Source organism: Hippopotamus amphibius, chromosome 5 (genome assembly GCF_030028045.1).
Source record: "Hippopotamus amphibius kiboko isolate mHipAmp2 chromosome 5, mHipAmp2.hap2, whole genome shotgun sequence".
Classification (NCBI taxonomy): Eukaryota; Metazoa; Chordata; class Mammalia; order Artiodactyla; family Hippopotamidae; genus Hippopotamus; species Hippopotamus amphibius.
The window spans coordinates 50,795,358-50,814,177 of NC_080190.1; the positions used below are offsets into that span (position 1 = coordinate 50,795,358).

At 49.8% G+C, this 18,820-nt stretch overlaps 1 protein-coding gene across 1 annotated transcript in view; it reads left to right on the forward strand.

Annotated features, from left to right (window-relative positions):
* The first annotated feature begins 359 nt into the window (after positions 1-359).
* FRMPD2 (FERM and PDZ domain containing 2) overlaps positions 360-18,820 on the forward strand; it is a 75,472-nt gene continuing 57,011 nt past the window's right edge. Inside the window, exons 1-8 of the mRNA XM_057736175.1 lie at positions 360-501; positions 2,144-2,301; positions 8,622-8,813; positions 10,450-10,582; positions 11,308-11,395; positions 12,859-12,985; positions 14,908-14,979; positions 17,008-17,182. Coding sequence (XP_057592158.1) covers positions 360-501; positions 2,144-2,301; positions 8,622-8,813; positions 10,450-10,582; positions 11,308-11,395; positions 12,859-12,985; positions 14,908-14,979; positions 17,008-17,182 — 1,087 coding nt within the window. The remainder of the gene's footprint in view (positions 502-2,143; positions 2,302-8,621; positions 8,814-10,449; positions 10,583-11,307; positions 11,396-12,858; positions 12,986-14,907; positions 14,980-17,007; positions 17,183-18,820) is intronic.

Genomic DNA, 18,820 nt, shown 5'->3' on the forward strand with positions numbered 1-18,820 from the left:
CTGGGGAGCAGGCGAGGGACATTCCCCAGACAAGGAAGCTCTCTGTGATAACTCACGCCCAGCTCAGAGGAAGCTATTCTTGTGGTTGCTTTGTTCCTTCATTCATTTATTGACTTAACCCTTAATTGGGAGTTTATTTATTTACTTATGTGCTCATTCACTGAGAACCAGCTGAACCCAGCCAGCCCCCAGGGACATTTCTTTAACTCCTCCTGTGTGCCTGGCCCTGCACCTAGCCCTAGGGACACAAGTGATAAAACATGGGGCTGATGTGCTGCAGAGGGGGCTGGACCATGCGTAGGTTGGCGTGGCCAGCGCTGGTCCACACATGCTCCTGGACACTGTAAGGGCTCTGCCACATGCGTGTCTTTGCAGGCATGAGCCTGACCTCTGTGACTCTGGCCAGTGCCCTGCAGGTCCGGGGCGAAGCTCTGTCTGAGGAGGAAATCTGGTCCCTTTTGTCCCTGGCTGCTGAGCGGCTCCTGGAAGACCTTCGTGATGGTAAGAGAGTGTGTCTGGGGCAGTTGAGTCACAGGGAGTTGAATGTGAAGCTTTCCAAACAAACACATTTCTGGGTGCTGCTTATTGATCTGTCATCAGTCTGAGGTATTAGAACAAGTGGGCAAAGGACACCCACCCACGGAGCTGCTGTGGGGGGGCAGCTCTGTCTCTTGGACCCATGGCATAGTGCAGAATGGGAAGAAAGTCCTTTTGCCTTGGTATTGCAGCTTTTCTGGGCATGGTGTCTAGGGAGAGAGCAGCTGCAGTTCTGTGGGTCTCTCCCAACACCTGGGCAGTCTGGGCAGAACCGGAGGCAGGAGGCAGGAGGCAGCCACGGGGATGGCTGGCAGCCCCACATCGTCCCCTGTCAGATGCTGCAACAGCAAGTGCCCCATCAGGAGACAGAACCCACACACCCAGTGGTCTAAACAGAGGAGGTTGCTATAAAGAATTATTAAACTAAGGTAAAAGAATAACTGTCAGATATATAAGAAAACTCGAAATGGCCCCCTAGGATCGAGGGCAGTACCCAGTGAGGGACAAACTTTGAAGGAAAGCCCCCTGCCCAGACTGGGGTTCAGATCTGCTGAGGAGCCTGTACTTGCAGCCCTCGATGATGGCAAAGTTCTCTGCTTTACCTGGCCAGAGGTGTCTGCAGTCCCCGGACAAGCTAGGCGCGGGCAGTCGCCTACTGGGGCAGGGTGACCCTCTGGGTGGGGGTGGGCGCAGGTGAGCCACAGCCCCGGGAGCTAGTGCCGGCAGGAGGCCTGGAGTCCGGCGCGTCTGTGTAGACAGGGTCGCGAGAAGGTGATCGCTTGACAAGTTCGGGCCGAGTGGTGGCCCAGGGAGCGTGCATTCTGGGCGTGTGCGGGAAGCAGAGCGCCACTCTCACGTATGCACCGCTGACCCCCCCCAGAAACAGCAGGAGAGCCGGCCTCCGCAATATCTCTCCAGCGCCCTCTACTGAGAAAGCTACACATTGCGTTTGCTGTAAAAGAGATGCTTAAGGGAGGCAGCAGGTATTGAAAGATGGATTTGAAGCTTCAAGGCATTCAAATGATAACTGGAACAAACACTGAGTGCCCACACTCAGATGTCAACTCTGAAAAGTCACAGGTGCTTGGGGGCTGCCAGACAGCCGTGGAGGCGCCTCATGCTGGAGATCACACATGCGCAGTCAGGGTGAGGGTCAGGGCGTGGGGAGATGAAGAGAGGCTGCGTACCTGTCTGTTCAGCTACGTCTTCCTCCTGAGTCTTCACTCCTTCTTCCTCTCCCTGGAGGCTCTGATGAACAGCTATAGTACGTCCGGAAGACTAGCTGCCTTGGTGTCTCAATTGGCTCCAGAGAGCTCAGACTTGTGCAGATTTCCAGGTGGATCTGATCTCTCTTTATCTTTTACCTTGAGATTCTTGGGCTGTGAATTTTTGGAGGCAGCTGCTAGTTTCCCAGCCACCTTTCATAACACATGCTCCTGTGCCTGCACATGTCAGGGTTGAACTCCTTCCACTACATGTTTTCCTGGGTCTTGCTCACACTTTGTCCCAGAGGGGGTTTTGCAAGGCACCTGCTGGGCACAGTCCCACAGATGGCCCTCCAGACGGCCGCTGTACCTCTACATCCCCATCACTGCCTTGGTTTCAGGTTCCTCGGACTGTGTGGTCTGCCCCTGGTCCATCTTGCTTTCTGCAACCGGAGGTCTTTCCTTCCAAGACCATATTTCTCATATAGAGGCGGCTCCTTTCAAGGCCCCTGAACTGCTGCAGGGGCAGAACGATGATGAGCAGCCTGCTACATCTCAGGTAAGCCACGTGGTGTCTCTGCAGCCCCCCTGGGTCTGTCCTCTGGGAAGAGCCTGGTGCTAGGTCATCCCCGACTCCCAGCTCAGCCCCGAGGAACACTGAAGCAGAGAGGATTTAAAGAATTGTATTCCCAGGCTTTCTTGCCAGTAATTTATTAGCTCTTAGATGAGGACAAGTCAACTTCTCTGAGCCTCAAGTTCTATATCTGTAAAGTGGGGTTAATATGACCTAATCCCTCAGCTTATTATAAAATATTTTAAAAGTGCTGGAAAATCTGTAGGTAAATGATCTGGCACATTCATACCATGAGCAGCATGAAGAAAAAACCCTAAAAAGGACCCAACAAGCCCTCAACTGGAATGTATCCTAAGGCATGAGTAAAGATTGTTGACATTAGTGACAAACTGGAAACAAGCTAAATGTCCAATGAGAGTGGACATGAAACAAGATATCATTAAAATGAAGCTGTAGAAACTTATTTAATGACTTGAAAAGAAATTAAATATATACATGTACAATGTGACCCTAGTTGTTTACATGCACACACTTGCACAGAGTTCTAAAACTATGTCTGCAGTGATTATTTCTGGATGCCAACATCAGCCGTGATTTTTGTTTTCCCATGGATGTGTTTTGCTTCTGGATAACAAAAAGTTCTAGCTAAACATGATTTTCAATTTTGAAAAGAAGCAATTCTGAGGGAAGAATGATGCCGGGCAGGCACACAGTGCTGGGCAGGGCACAGTGGGAGTTTAATCGATGAATTCCATTCCTTGCCCTTTCATGGGAAAAGTGCAGATCTGGAAGTTCTGCTTCTCTCGGGAGGCATCCTGGTATAGTAACTGCTTTGCCTTTGGGCTTGGAGAATAGGGCCTCAGTGGCTTCCAGGTTTGTCTTGTCTGGACCCATGTCTGACAGTTTTGTCTTCAAGTCAGATCACAACAGTGAAAGCATGAGAGTCATCGTTGCAGCGGCCTGGGCTCTGTCACCCCACTGGCAGTTGCCCCAGCACCCCAGTCCCCTGCACCCTTTCCTACACTGTCAGGATCCCAGGGGTGAATCCCTGGACTCCTGTGTTGGACACAGACTTGAGTGCCTCTCAGATTCCCTCTATTTGGGTCTCTTGGGTGATGCTCCATCCACACCAAGTTGCCTCCTACACTCTGGACTCAGCTAAGATAATGTGTCCTGAGCCGTGGGATCTGACTTTCTGAGAAACCACCAGAGAGGCCTGCTGATGAAACCTGAAAGTGCAGGGGAAACTCAACCAGTGGGAAGTGGAAGATGGGAGGGGACTGAGAAGATAAATTCTCCCTTCTTCCTTTTTTCATGAACTGCTTTTAGGGAAGTCTTGCAAGCCTTCTAGAGAATTCTGTGTGCCGAGGCTATGTCTGCTGTGTTTCCTGCTGTGCTTTGTGGCTTGTTACAAGGAAGTGACCAGCATGGTGACCCCATACATCATATCTGTCCTTGCCTCCCTCCCCCTTTTCTCCTCACCCTCATTGCCCTGGGCTTACCACTCCTGAATGAAGTGTCAGCACTTAATCCTTGTTTCAGGCTTTGCTTTCTCTGGGACCTGAGCTAAGACAGATCTTAAGTGCTCCTGGGGTCCTTCTCCATCCTTCCCAACACTCACTGGTGAGGAACAGACATCACCCTCCTGACTTCAGCTTGGCCTTTGCTGAGTGTCTTCTGAAGGTCTAGTCACTTTTTTGCTCAGAGCATCCTGGAGCTGAGCCGAGCTGGAGAAGAACATCCTCCTCCCTCTGCACATGTTCCTCCATGGAGAGGAGGGAGGGCTCCCAGAGTTCCAAGGCTCAAGGAATAGGCTGCACTAAGAACGAGGGAGGTGTGTTCTGAGAGTGAGCCAGGAAGGTAAGGGTGAGTTTGAGCTGGGAGAGGGTCAGTGTGGGCAGGAACTGAGTCCTGAATGGACCAAACAGCAATTTTTGTTGGACACTTAACTCTCTAGGCATGACATATGAGAGTGTGGCTTAGGGGGAAGAAGCCACTGGCCTTCAGCCTTGTTTGTTAGGCCAGGAGGCAGGGTTACCTGGACATTCTCTCTCTTACAGCATCCCTACTACTCAGTTCTGTTTATTGCAGTTCTCCTCCATTCATCACAGTCTCCATTCCTCATCCAGTTTGGCTCAGGTCCTGTGGGAGGTGGGGTGGGCAATCAGGAAAGTGGTCTCAGGAGAGGCTGTGTTCAGAATCCTCCTGCAGCCCTGGGCCCTTTCTGAGGTTAGAAGGATGTACTCTGATTTCTCTCCTCAGGGCAATATTCAGCTGTACCCAGCACACTGAGATGTTTCCCCCACTGCTTGGAGTGTAAGTTCCAGGTGAAGGTGGAAGGTGTGGGCAGGTCTCCAACTACAACTCACTCATGCTGCCATCACCCCATCCCAGGCACAGGGCAGACATTACCAATCTATCATGATGTTCTTTTCCACTGAGCTAGAAGTTGCCTTCACAATCCTTCTCACCACTCTTCTCCAAGGCAGCAACTACCAGTGGGCTGGATTTGGGATTTGGGATGAGGCCTGTTGTCATTGTGGCCTTAGGCCTTGCCCTGGGACACTTTAAGATAGAGCCCTTGGAATCCAGGTGAGTTCCCAGGTATGGACGGTGCCTCTGGCAGTGCTCAGGCAGCCATTCTTAGGGTCACTTCTCTGCAAATGAGGGAGCAGCTGGTGAACTTCCCTGCCAGTGTCTAGTCTTTTATCAGAGGAGAGCTTAGCTGGTTTAGGTGTACAATTTTGGGCCAAGAAGAAAACTAATTGGTGCATGTGAATGGGACACATGCCCTTGAACTAAAAATGTAAAAACCAAAACAAAACCCGCTTATATGAAACTCAACAGATTGCTCAAGTAATGATGCATTTTTACATATTATGCTTTGTGAATTCAACATCTCCCTTTCAAAGCCCCAGAAATCATTTCATAAAAAGAAAAATCTTAAGGGAAATGCACCTTGTCAGTCAGTTATAATAGAAGCCTAATAATAATAATAATAATAATAATAATAATAATAATAATAATAAATAATAAACATTTATTGAAAACTTAGTATGATCCAGAGGTAACATAGCCAAGTGGCTCAAGACAGGAGTTCTGGTGCCTGAGTTCAAGTTTAGGCTTTAGATCTTATTTGGGTAAATTTGCTAACTTGTGTTTGCTTTAGTTTCCTCCTCTGTGAAATGGGGACAGCTAAATACATACCTCACAGGATGGTGGTGAGTACTAAATAAGTTAATATAAGCAAAAGGCTTAGAGAAAGGCTTGGTCTGTTATTATAAATGCTGTCTAATAATAATAAAAATAAGAATAAATGCTGTTATTACCATCTCCAGGTCCTTTTTATGCAATCCTTAGAAGTTTTCAGGCAGAATATTCACTTTAAAGATGATGAAACTGAGGCTCAGATAAGTCAGATAGTGGTCTCCTTTTACACCATGTTGCTTTCTGACAACATATGATGCTTTTTAATCAGGTTGAGTAATAGTGTGTCATGTAGAGACAGTTTTGGCTATAAGAAAGAGAAAGCCTAAAATACAGTAGCTGGAACCACAGATATAGTTATTTATGTAACAAGAAGTCAAGAGACTGGTCAGAAGCTTAGTAAATGTCATCAAGGATCTAGGCTGTATATTTCCAATCTATCCTTCTTAGCTATTGACTTTCTGTCTTTATTCTTGTTGCCTCATGGTCACAAGATGGCTGCCATGATTCCAGGTACCACATCAGTGTTCAAGACAGAAACAAGCAGGGAAAAGATGGGACCAGCCACATGTGTTCCTGCCTACAGTAAAGAACAAACTTTTTCAGAAGCCCCCTAACAGACTTACTTCACATCTTTCACAAAAATTGAGTGTCATGGTCACTGAGACTTTCAGCCTCTAGAGTAGGATGCAGCAAAGTTTAAGGGAGTTGCAGATGGTTGTTGGGCTAGCCAGCCAACAGTGTCTGACACATGTGGAAATGAATTGTATTTTGTTTACAGGACCACAGAATAACAGAGGTGACAAATCTAATCATGTGCTTTTTCTCTTGGGCAGATGTACATCTATTCTTTGGGAATGACCCTCTACTGGTCAGCAGGGTTTCATGTTCCACCAAATCAGGTCTGTGAACAAGATACTGAAAGTCTCTAGGTCATGCTTTTAGATTTATTTAGTGTTTTTTTCCCAGGGCAGGGACCACATCCGTTGAGCTATGTGCCACCACTCTGTCCTCCTAGGTTCTAGGAAGGCATTGCCAACATATGCTCCTGCTGAGTGCAGAAACAACCTCAGAATCCTACCCAACATGGCACTCCAGACAGCCACAATTTGGGATTGGCAAGCAAGATAAGATTTATTTGCCACTCCAGCCCAGAGGAAGTAGGAAGCTATAGATATTGACGATACCGGTTAATAAAAAGATTTTAAAGCAGTCCTTCCTAAAGTGAGATGCTTCCATGAAAAAGGGTTCTATGCTCAGTGGATTTGGGAAAATGTTCTCTACGTTGTCTTCCTCTTGAAGATTTTCCAGAGTAGTTTATTAAAGACTTCAAGAAGGCTTAAAGCATAGAAACTTTGTTTCTCTTAGCATTTTATAAAATTTTTGACTACAAAATACATGTATATGTTTGTGTGTATGTAAATTTCATCTAACACTATAAGAATTTGGTAGAAATCTGTGTAACACACCCTGTCCTTCCTCCCTCCCTTCCTTCCTTCTCCCCTTCCTTCCTCCCTCCCTCCCTTCCTCCTTTCTTACCTTCCTTCCTTCCTTTGTTTCTTCCTTCCTCTTATCCTCCCTTCCTTTCTTATTTCCTTCCTTCCTTCCTTCCATCTCACCCTTGCTCTCTCCAATTTAACATCCCAGTGCTTCTAGTGCCCTTTTGAAAAAAAGACCTGCTCACATCGCTCTCCTGTGGAATTTTTCACAGCTCCCCACTCCCCACGGGGTTGTGTTCCACTTCTCAGCAGAGTATACCTGGAGCCCAGAATTGGTCCCTGCCTGTGGCCCTGGTTCCTCTCTGGTATTCTGCCATAATCAGGGCTGGCTTTGTGGGCATGTGGCCTGTGTGATAATAGCACAGGGCCCTGCGCTGACAAAGGTCCCACACTTGATTCAATGCTCTACTGTCACTGTCTGGATGTTCTTAATTTTGAACAGGGGCCCTGCATCGTCCTTTTGCCCTGGGCCTGGTCCTGCCCACAGCCCACTTCCTACCAGACACATGCCAACCTTTGCCCCTGCTGCTCCCTGTCTGCGGCTCACTCCCCTACCTTTCTCCTGGCCAGCCCCGGTGTGCTTTTTGAGATTTAGTTCCAAGTTCCTTCCCCAGCTCCCTCCTCCCTCCCCAGGGTGGGTAAGGCCCCTTCCTTTGTGTTATGACCATGTCTTGTACTTCCAAAACCAAAGCCCTTAGCACCCTGTACTGTCCTGGTCCCTTTAAGTGACCATCTTCCTCATTAGACTCTGCACCTCTTGAAGGCTGGGACTGTCTCCCACCGTACATCACAAGTAGCCGTGCAGTCCAGGCACATAAGAGGCCTTCTGATGCGCTGTGTGAGTGCAGGACTCAGTAGCCTGGTTACGTGAAGATAGGGATTCACGGCTGATGCTCCGTGGCAGGAAATGGTAGTGCAGGTTTCATCTGCAAAATGCCTTGCAGTGTGGGTGAGCGTGAGAAAACACCTGATTGTGAGTCTGAATTTGAGACCTTTCCCATCTAAGTGGTGGCCATTTAAATGCATAAGGGAAGTGTTTAATAAAATATTTATTTTTCCTTTTGCCTGATGTGTACATGTGACATGAAGTTCAACCAACGATTATTGACCTTATGCTGACCGCTGGAGATTCCAAAGTGAAAAAGCCACAGTCCTGTGGCCCTGGAGCTCACATTCTAGGGGGAAGGCCCAGTGAGAGCCACCTAAATAATTTGAGAAAATGACAAGCTGTCCAGGTGAATGTGAGATAAAGGCTGATCCTGGTTTGATTTGGGTGCTTGGCATAGGCAGAAATCCATTTTGTCAAGCACCTATTTTTCGTAGGCATTCCGAGCACGTGTTTGAGCTCCCTGGGCACCAAAGGGTGTTCCAGATTAGAAGGCAGGAAACTACACACAGCTGGTGCAGAGATAATTGCTCTGCATTTTGTGGCCTCAGTGATATAGCCTGTGTCCCTCTCTAAACTCCCCAGAAGGAGTGGGCATCTGTCTAGTTAATGAGAACATCCGTTCTCAGTGGTCCCCGAGGCACACCTGACCAGGCATTGGCCTCAGGGGCCGAGGCTCTGCAGGCTTCTCACGAGGCCGCCCTGCTCTCCAGCCCCTGCAGCTCTGCGAGCCCCTGCACTCCATTCTGCTCACCATGTGCGAAGACCAGCCTGGCAGGCGGCTGCCGCTGCAGTCTGTCCTAGAAGCTTGCCGGATTCATTGGGAAGAAGTGGCTGTCCACCCCGCCTCTGCCAATCTCCATGTCAGACAGCTGGTCAGCTTGGTTCTGGGCACCATCTCTGAGGTCAGTGTAGATCTGTGCTTTCCAACCCAAGGGCTGCTCATTAGCCACGTGTGGCTGTTGAAATTCAAATTAGCTAAGTTATAGTTCATTGAAAGGAAATAAGACATTCAATTTGTCAGTCACACTGACCACACTTAAGTGCTCAGTAACCACTTAAGTAGCTGACGAGGACCATACTGGACAGGCCAGATCTAGAACATTTCTATTATTGCAGTTCTATCGGGCACCACTGGTGAAAAACTTTGGGCAAGGCTGTATTTCTAATGTGGCTAAGATCCTCGGGATCTTTAAAAGAGCCTCTTTGCGTAAAAAAGTTATGTTGATGACCTATGAGTTAGTTCTCTTATTGAAATTCAACTCTGGAGAAGAGAAGGCAAGAGAAGCCTTCCCTGACTGTGCTTTCATAGTCCTTGGCCACTCCCTCCCCTCTGCCACCTTGTAGCTGCAGAGGGTTCCCTGGCTGTGATTGTCACATGGTGCTCCTTGCTGCCCCATGCACTCGCCGGCACCTAGCAAATGGTCTGGCACACAGCATTTGGCTTAGATTGGGTTTCCTTGAAGCAAAGCCAGAGATGAACATTTTTGTACAAGTTAGTTATTGGGAAAGTGCTCCCAGGAGAGCAAGTGATGGAAGGATGTAAGGAGGTGGTCTCAAGTGGAGACGGCCTCAGCCTGATTCTTCAGGGAGCTCCAGAGCAGGAATTGCACCAGCCTGGGTTCCCCTTGAGGCCAGGACAGAGCTGGGACCCAGGTGAGACAAGTGAGGTGCCCGCTGGGCAGCACTGTGCTTGTCCATGGGGCGTGTTGGAGAATTGAGACCAAGACTAATACAGGGGCTGTGTGGATGGAGATGAGGTGATGGCTGGGGGAATGCTGCCCACAGTCAGTCAGAAAATGCCTCTCCCATCCTTGTCCTCCTTCTTGGACTTCTTCTCTCTTGGTGTGTAAATATCTTGCTCCTGTTTGTTGAACTAGAGGATTTCGTGGGGAAGGAGGGGGTCTATTTATTTGAAAGCCACTCGAGCATGCCATCCATTGATATGTCGTTGTCCCCTGATGGACATTGTGATGGCCTGCAGCATTGCCATCAGGGACCCGTATCGGGATTTCCACCTCTTATTCGACACTCACTGGGGCACTGAGCTAGATGAGCTACAAGGGTGCCTTAAGCATGAAGTGAGGTTGTGGGAGACAGACAAGCAAGCAAACTTGCCATAACATGGTGTAATAGAGGCGGATGTGAGTAAAGTGATGAGGGGAGGTGATGAGAGGACATCCCACCTGCACAGATGGAAAGGGCAGAGGTGGAGAGGATTAGAGTAGAGAGGATGTAGCTCTGGGTCTTGGAAGCACAGGAGAGATCATCAGGCAGACCCTGGCCCCATGGAGGGGGTGCAAGAGCAAAGGCACACATGTGCATGAGTGTGCAGGTGTTGGGGTGCAGGGGTAAACTACCTCTAGGCTGTGTGGGTGGTGCACAGAGAGCTCTGTGTTGCTACTGTGCTCATTGTTGGGCTCCCACTGTGTAGGACAGACACTTCTATGCTGACTCAAACTGATAGCCAGCTCGTATGTGACTGTGTAAATGTCCCCTCTCAACCTTGGGATGCAGATGTGTAATGCACTTGACCTTCAGGTGGAGAGGAGGGCTGTGGAGGAAAGGTCGTCTGGGCAGCGGGATAGAAGCTACCTGCTCAGGAACAGGCTGTATCAGGCGAGCTGCCAGAGCCGGTCAGCAAGGGCTCTGGGGTGTCTGCATCCCTGCAAAGGTGGGTACAGTGCCCTGAGTGTTCCCTGGGTGGGCTGATGGTACCCATTCTGTTGTTTCCTGGCCCCTGTGGGCCTGATGTCCATGCTGTGGGGGCAGAGAAAGCCTAAATCTCACTCTTCCAGGAAGCCCCCAAAGAGAAGGGGCTGAGCTTAGGATTTGCCTGTGTCCTGAGGAAAACTTCATTTGGAGATATAATTTAGCGGAGTTATTTACATCCAATGTAAACTCTTTTTAAAAATTTAAAAAAGTTTTAACTGTTCAAATTGATAAAAACAAATTTAAACAAACAATATGAAAGAAAATTTTCCCTTTAATTGATTTCCAGGTGGAGTGAAAGAAAAAGCAATTTGTAAAAGATTGTTCTTGTTGTTGCTCTAGGTGTGTTAGAAGAATGGCTTTTAGAATAATCTTCAAGTCTTTTACTGTTCTCTGCTTTTCAATTTGAGATTTAAAAAAAAAATTTAATGTCACTGTTTGTTGTCCATAAAACAACATTCTCTTTGCTGTTAGGTCTTATCTTTCCCCCTAAAAAACTTCCCCAGCCCTCTGCAACTGTTATTTCCATTTCCATTTTTCACATGAGGAAACAGACTCACAAAGGTCAAGTAACTTTGTCAACATCACACGGCTAGTAAGTCATGATGCTGATATCCACACCCTAGGTGGTTTAATTCAAGAAAGCCATGCTCTCTGCCTCTGTCCTCCACCATGCTCTTTGGTTAGTTTCAGAGAGAAGCACAGAGACCCAGAGCTCCCTGGAGCCTGGACTGAGCACCTCAGCACACAGCCGCTGCAGCCTCTCTGTGAACAGGTAAGCAGCAAGGTGTAAAGGGCTGTGAACTTGGTGTGGGACGTTGGTGTGGGAGCTGTTGTACCCTGCTTCTTTCTTCTGATTATTGAGAAGTCTATTGCTTTTCCAGAAAGAGCTGACCCTAACGCATTGGCAGGTGAAAAAGCCACATTTAAGCAGATATGCAGCCAAGGGGAGGAGGAGCCTGATGGCAGCTGTGCTGTCAGGATGTTCTCTCTCCTCTGGGAACCAAGTTCAGGCTCAGTCATGGAATGACATGCTTCCATTGTTGTTGTGATTGTCTATGTCACATGAGGCTGCATAACGAACAGCCACAAAACACAGTGGCTAAGAACAATGGTTTATGTAGCTTTTGATTCTGTGAGTTAGGGATTTAGGCTGTGCTCAGCTGGGAGGTTCTTCTGGGCTCTGTGCATATGTGATCAGCTGCAGCTCGGCTGGCCAGCTTCACTTCTCGGGGGTGGCTGGCTGTTGTCTAGGTGAGCCCTGGCTCTTCACCACAGGATGGCTAGCCTGGGATTGTCATCACGACAATGGCAGAGTTGAGGTCAAGAGAGGGAGGGAGGGAAGGAGAAAAGGCATGAGGCCGGGAGGGGTAGAGAGAGAGAGAAGGAGAGGGAGAGAGGGGTATCTCCACAGAACTTCCAGAACTAGCCCTAGCCCTTCACTTCCACCTCATTCTATTGGCCAAAGAAAGCTGTAGGTCAGCCCAAATTCAACGATTGGGGAACAGACTCCACCTCCTGATGGGAGGAGGGACAAAGTCACACGGTAAAGGGCATGGATCAGGGAGGAGAATTGTAGCTATTTCCAGAATCAGTCTAACAAGTCCGCTCAAAACCCACATGTGCCATCTTCCTGGACCTGGAACATTATGCATTTTGAAGTTTTATTTATATACATATTGGTTCACTGTCCCTCCACGGATCAGCCAACAGCTGTAACCAACTTGATGTCAAATACACAGCTGTGGCCTTGATGGGAGGCTGCAGAGTTCACCTCAAAATGCTTTCTTCCCCTATTTAAAACTCTATTTTCTATTTTCCCAATGAAAATAGCTTTTTAAAAAAATTTTTTCTGATTCTGTAGACAGTGTGTGTTTATCGTTGAAACATTTTGAACAATAGATACAGTTCTAGGGAGGAAAGTCAGAACCCCCTGCAGCCCCATCGCCTGCTCCAGGGTGTTCAGGACCTGGGGCCACAGGGCCTTCCTGTCCTGAGCACAGTGAGTAGAGGCAGAGTCGGGGGGTGGGGAAGAGATGGACTGCACCCTTGTACCTCAGCACAACCCCCATGGCTCTGCAGCCCTAACTTCTCTGGGCTTCAGCTTCCTCATCGGCAAAGCGGACGTGATAACTCGCAGAGTGGAGGGGCAGTGGGGGGTACACGTGGGTGTGGGGGCTTTTCTAGATGAAGCTGTTTCCACCGTTACGTGTTGCTCCTTCTCCGACCCCTGACCAGCGTTCTTCCAGCTGAAGTTGCCCCAGATCTTCAGGAAGGCCGACGGCTCAGCTCTGGTTCTGCTCTCCCAGAAAACTCACGGCCGGCAACTCCTTCTGAAAAGGCTTTCCTGCAAAGAAAGGGAAAGGTGAGCAGAGAGGACCGAAGGGCACTCCCAAGGAAAGTGTGAGCAAGGAGCCGTGTGTGGCTGACACAGCAGCTGGAAATGGGCAGGGTCCTGCCGGGGGAGGAGGGGGCAGCCTCCCTGGGCTGAGATGTACGAAACTGGGCTAAAATAATCCTGAACTTTGCAATTCAGGGCAATAGGTGTTATTGAGTGGCCTTGCTGTAGACTCTGTAGGATAGAAGGTTGAAGATGCCAGGTCCCAGCGTTCAGGAGGTTCACAGCCATTGGTGTGGACGGTGGCAGAACGGGGGAAGTGGTGAGAGAGCTGACAAGGCCGAGTGTACTTGGAAGGGGCCTTCTGAACAGGTGACGTGTGGGATCACAGGAGTGGGTGGGTCAGTCGTGGAGAGAGATTCTCCAGGCTGGTTGGACATAGGCAGTAGGGTTTGGACGAGCGCGGGAAGCTGAGGCTCAGGAGTAGCCAGGCCAGCCTGCCCCAGCCTGGACGTCCACGACAACAGGAGGGACCATGTCGGAGGACCCCTGCTCATGGCTCTGGGGACCCCTGACTCCTGGCAGGCAGGGTGGTCTCTGCTGAGGGGCCAGCGTGCTACGCCTGTGCTGGAGGGTGAGATCAAGCACAGTCCAGGATGCACCTTCTGCCAGAAACAGCGCTGGCAGCAGCGCTCAGAGCCACTTCTGGTGTTTAGGCAAAAAGCACCCCTTCCTCAGTGCGCGACGCTGACATGAGCTGAAAAACTGTTTTCCTCACCACACAAGCCTGCAATGACCATGGGGATCGGGGCCCCTGGGTCTGTGACAAGCCCCTCCCAAGCAGGCTGTTCACGGAGGAGGCTGCCTCTGCCAGGCCTTCTGTCTGAGCACCCCGAGCCCTTTGGGAATGTCAGACCCAGATGCCCCTGGAAGGCCTGTCTGTCTGTTGCAGAGAGACAGCTAATGTGCTTAATGCACTCAACTAATTAGGGTGAGCTGAGCCTGGGGCAGCCTATCACAGCCTCTTCTGCGTGGCCCTGGGCGCCACCCTCCCCTCCAGCCCCTGCTGCCCTCCAAGGCCACTCTCGGGTCATCATGAACTTGGAGGGGGAGGGACAGACCCGGCATCAGGGAGGCCTTGTTCACCTTCTTTGGCTTTTCTTCATAACCCCTCACTAAAGACGCTTCCGAGGGACTCTCTCAGGACATGAGTCACCTCCGCTGGCTGGACATTTGGCCTCTTGAGATAGAAGTCCTGCTGGGTACCCTTGGAGGACACATTAGAAGGCCCACCCAATCCTGTCACTCACTGGTGTTAGATTTGGGTGAGTTTCTTAACCTCTTGGAGCCTCCTCTTCCTGCAAAATGGGCTGAGATTATGCACCCCACGGGCTGATGGCTGGGTCTAAATAACGATGGCATTAAAGCATTTCCTGGGTCACAAGTGTGCTACAAACATGAAGCATTGTGAAACTGAGACTAGTGTTCCTGCACACCACTGATTCAGCATCCAGAGCTGGAAAAATGTTTCATCGAATCTAGATCTAAAGGTATTTTTGTTTTCAAAAAATCTTGTTGCGTATAGTATGTATTTGTACGATATAATGTGTTTTATAATTTTGAGATATGTAAAAGACTATGTGATGAAGAGTGAATTATGACACTGAGAAGGAAGTGGGCACCCAACTGAGGAGCTGGAACATCACCCAAACCACACCCACTTGTAAGACATGTGCTCTGAGATGCCCAGCCTAGCTAGGGCCTCAGCGCAGTTGAGCCCCATTTCATTGACCCCTGCTTCCTGCTGGCTCTGGGGAAAGGAGCGCTGGTAGTGGGCGGGGGAGGTGAGGCCACGGGAGAAGCCCAGCTCTGAAGCTGGGGGTCCAGCCCCACGGAACTTGACTTTGATTTCTCTCGTCTGCTGTGAGTGACTCTGTGTGTTTCTTCAGTTCTCCAGGCCGGAGTTCTCCCTGCTGGCTGGAGAGGCCCCGGTGACCTTGCATCTGCCTGGATCAATTGTGGTAACCCCTGGGTTAGACTGGGCGGGGCTGGAGGTTGGTGAGGGAAGCGGCCAGCTGGGCAGGCCCCGAGGCTGACTGAGCTCTGAGGGGCGCACGCCCTCCCCCAGGCGCCTGCCAGCCCTCCCCAAGTCACACTCCTACTTCGCGACCGTCCTTCAGCATCCTCTTCCCTTTCAAGAGGAACCCTCTGTGACTTCTGATGAAGTCCTGATTGTCCTTCCAGACGAGCTCTGCCTTCATCTCCCCATTCAGTCAGGAAATATCGTTGAGGCAGCTGGTGGGTGCCAGGCATGACTCCAGACCCCAGATCTCTGATACGAACAAAGCAGAGTCCTCGTCACTTGGAGCTTGTGTTCCAGCATTTATGCATTTGTCCGTTTTCTGGGGAGGAAAAGTCAGTCTCCCTTCCCTCGGCTCTGCTGCTGCCGTCCAGGCAGACCTGGATTGAGAGTGAGTGACAAGCTTGTCCCTCCTGAGGCTCAAAGAAAGAGTTTTGGTGCTGTCAGCCCAGTGCGGGCACAGCCACTGCCATGCCCTGCTCTGAGATGCCCTGACTGGGTCCCTTCCGGAACCAGCCCCCTGGGGAGGAGGTCAGGGATGGTGGAATATATAAGCCGGTGGCTGCCCTGGGTGGAGGGTGGCAGAGGTTACAGAGCATGGAGGGGGAGAGGGAGACTGGATGGGGCCTGCGGCACCAGGGGACAGGGGAGTTGGCAGCCAGAACCCACTACCAGAGGTGAGGAGGCAGGACGACTGTGGACCCAAGCTCCCCGCGTGTGCTCCAATGAGACGTCACAGTCAAAGATACAGTTATTACAAAGTTCAAGAGGACAACTGCAGAGCGTTAAACCCAAGCACTGGGTGCTTCAGAGCACAGTATTCTATACCCTCCCCTGCCCCGGCCTGCGCGTGTATGTGAAACAACCCTCCAGGTGACACAGGGGTGCAGGATGGGCAGGAACCAGGGTGGCTGAGTGTGCCAGGTGGTCTGCCTTGCCCGGGATCATGGGGGAGCCCCCTTCCTGCGGAGTCCTCAGACCTGCGCTGGCCCCTGGGGTGTGGGCTGCCCCTGGGTGTGGGGGGTCATGGTGTGGTGGCAGGCATGGCCTCAGTGGCATTAAAGCCACCTGCGGTGTGCATCCATGACTGTCTTTTAAGGAGGACATTCTGAGGCGGTCTGGGCCAGGCTTCAGGCTAGGCTTTGGGGCACAGGGGATACTCAGCTCCCATCTTTAGGGAGGCTGGGGCCCTGAGCAGAAGGCACCAGGGGAGCAGGAAAGAGAGTGGGTGGCTTGACTCTTCAGGCCACAGACAAGAGGTCTGAGCCTGATCTGGGAAACTCATAGGAACTCTCCACGTGGGGATGGACAGGAAGAGTATTCCAGGCAGTGGCGAGTTTGTGCGAGTTTGTGCAGACTCGGCAGACAAGCTTTTGCGGTGGCAGAATAATGGGCCGTTCTGGGCGGCTGAGCTGGGGCAACAGTGGTTGGGGTGGGGCTACAGAGGCAGATGAATCTGGAATTAGTCTGAGCAGAGTGAAGGGACAGAAGGCAGACCCTCCTCCACTTCTTTGGATGCAGCTCTGCTGATGAATTTCTCAGTTCACAGTAATCACGGTAGCTCCAGCCCTCTCTCTTCCTTGGATCTGTGCCCACCCAGATTCTCTCTGCTGTGTCTGCGGAGGCTCGCGGGTCAGTGTCAGGCTGTCCAGCATTCCTGGGGGTGTATGATTCACCAATGTGGTCCTGGGCAGTCCTCTCAGGAAGCAGAGCCCAAAGGGCAGCAGGGATTTCTGCAGGGGAGAGACATCCTGGCCCCTGCAGAGCCTGGCAGAGAGCATGGATTTGAGTCTCTGAGCCTTGCTTCTCATCTGCTGGACAGGAGTCACAAATATAGTTATCTCTTTGGGTTGTCGGTTGTCAGTTAAATGAGAAAATACATGTAAAGTTGTCAGCACAGTAGCTAGCCCATGGTAAAGACTCCATGTCTTACAGTTATTGTTACAATTTGTACCATTCTTGTTTTCAGACCAAAAAAGGGAAGTCCTATTTGGCTCTCAGGGCCCTCTGTGTGGTGCTGCTGAACGGACAGTGCCTGGAGGTGAAATGTGACATCACATCGACAGTGGGAGCCGTCTTCAGCGCTGTCGCATCCTTTGCCAACCTTGGGGAGCTCACCCACTTTGGCTTGGCTTACATGAAAGGTAAATGGTTCCCAGGTAGCCCACAGCTGGCCTGGTGCCTTCGGTAACCCTGGTGTCTAGGTACCTGAGTGCTGTTCCTTCTAACAGAATTGCTTGAGGCTGGGACGCTGCACCTTGCATACCCAGACCTTAGTCGGCATGTCAAGTCGTCATGTGCAAACTGCCAAGTAAGTGCAGAGGATAGTAAGGAAACAGTGCATGTAAGATGTTGTAGCTTCTGTGATTTGCTGGGTGTGGTTGACCAATCTCAGTGCCTTGAGTTTAGACAAGCACATATGAGAAACATTTCTGTCTGGGTGGGAATACAAAATGGTGCAGTCATTACAGAAAACAGTATGGCACTCCCTCAAAAAATTACAAATTTACCCTAAGATCTGGCAATTTCACATTAGCATACATACCCAAAATAATTGAAAGCAGCATCTCTCAGAGATATTGGTGTTCCCATGTTCATAGCAGCATTATTCTCAGTAGCTAAAATATGGAAGCACTCCAAATATCCATTGATGGATGAGTAGACAAGCAAAATGTGGTATATATGTACAATGGAATATTAGTCAGCCTTCAAAAGGAAGGGAATTCTGACACATAGATGGTTAGAGGACACATAGAGGCTACAACATAGGTGAGCCTCGAGGACATTATGCCAAGTGAAATAAACCAGTTACAAAAGGGTAAATATTGTATGATTCCACTTATGTAAGGTACCTAGAGCTGTCAAATTTATAGGGGCACAAAGTAGAATGGTGGTTGCCAGGGTCTGGGTGGAGGAGGAAATGGAAGTTGTAGTTAATGGGTAAAGAGCTGCAGTTTTAGAAGATGAAAAAGTTCTGGAGATGGATGGTGGTGATGGTTGCACAACAATGTGAGGGGTTAACTATGGTTAAGATGGTAAGTTTTATGGTGTGTGTATTTTACCACAATAAAAATTTAAAAATGCATCCATCTAATCATCCAGGACTAATGGGAAATCAACACCCTCACCCCAGAAGCCTAAGGTAAGAACCCATTCTGAAGATCCAGAAGGAAAGAGATTTTACACCTTCCCATCTCTGCCCATTTATTAAAAGGAGTCTTTATTTCCATCCATGGCAAAGATCCCTTTGTTGTAGTGGAAGCTCTTTAACCACTGTGTGGAGAAATGGGAAGGAGGCTGAGCTGGGATCATACACGCCTTCAGTTTAAACACTGCTCCACCAGCCCACCTCGCTAAGTGTCATAACCTCTGTGTTCCTCTATTCTCCCATCCCCAGTGGCAGAAGCTCATCAGCTTGTGGTATGATCACTCAGTGTGCCATGGTAGGCAGAGGGCAGTCCTTACCTCCCGCAGTTCTCAGCAGACCTCGGAAAGATCCCCCTCCCAAGTAAAAAGAACAGCGTTATATGCTTTGATGTTATCAGTTGATGTTTGCTCAATCATTAGTAAAGTGTGAATAGAAGAACCTTCAGGAAACGTATTTTTATTGATCTGTAACATGCTGTCTTCATAAAACCAGTGTGCTTGCTCTGGGAGTACAACCTTAAGGCTTCTCCCCTACTTTCCCTCCCAGTCAAGTGCGCATCCCGGGACCTCTTCCATGTGGACATCCTAGACCTACTCAGCTGGGGCCTCCTGGGTAAATCACCCAAGAGTGACCA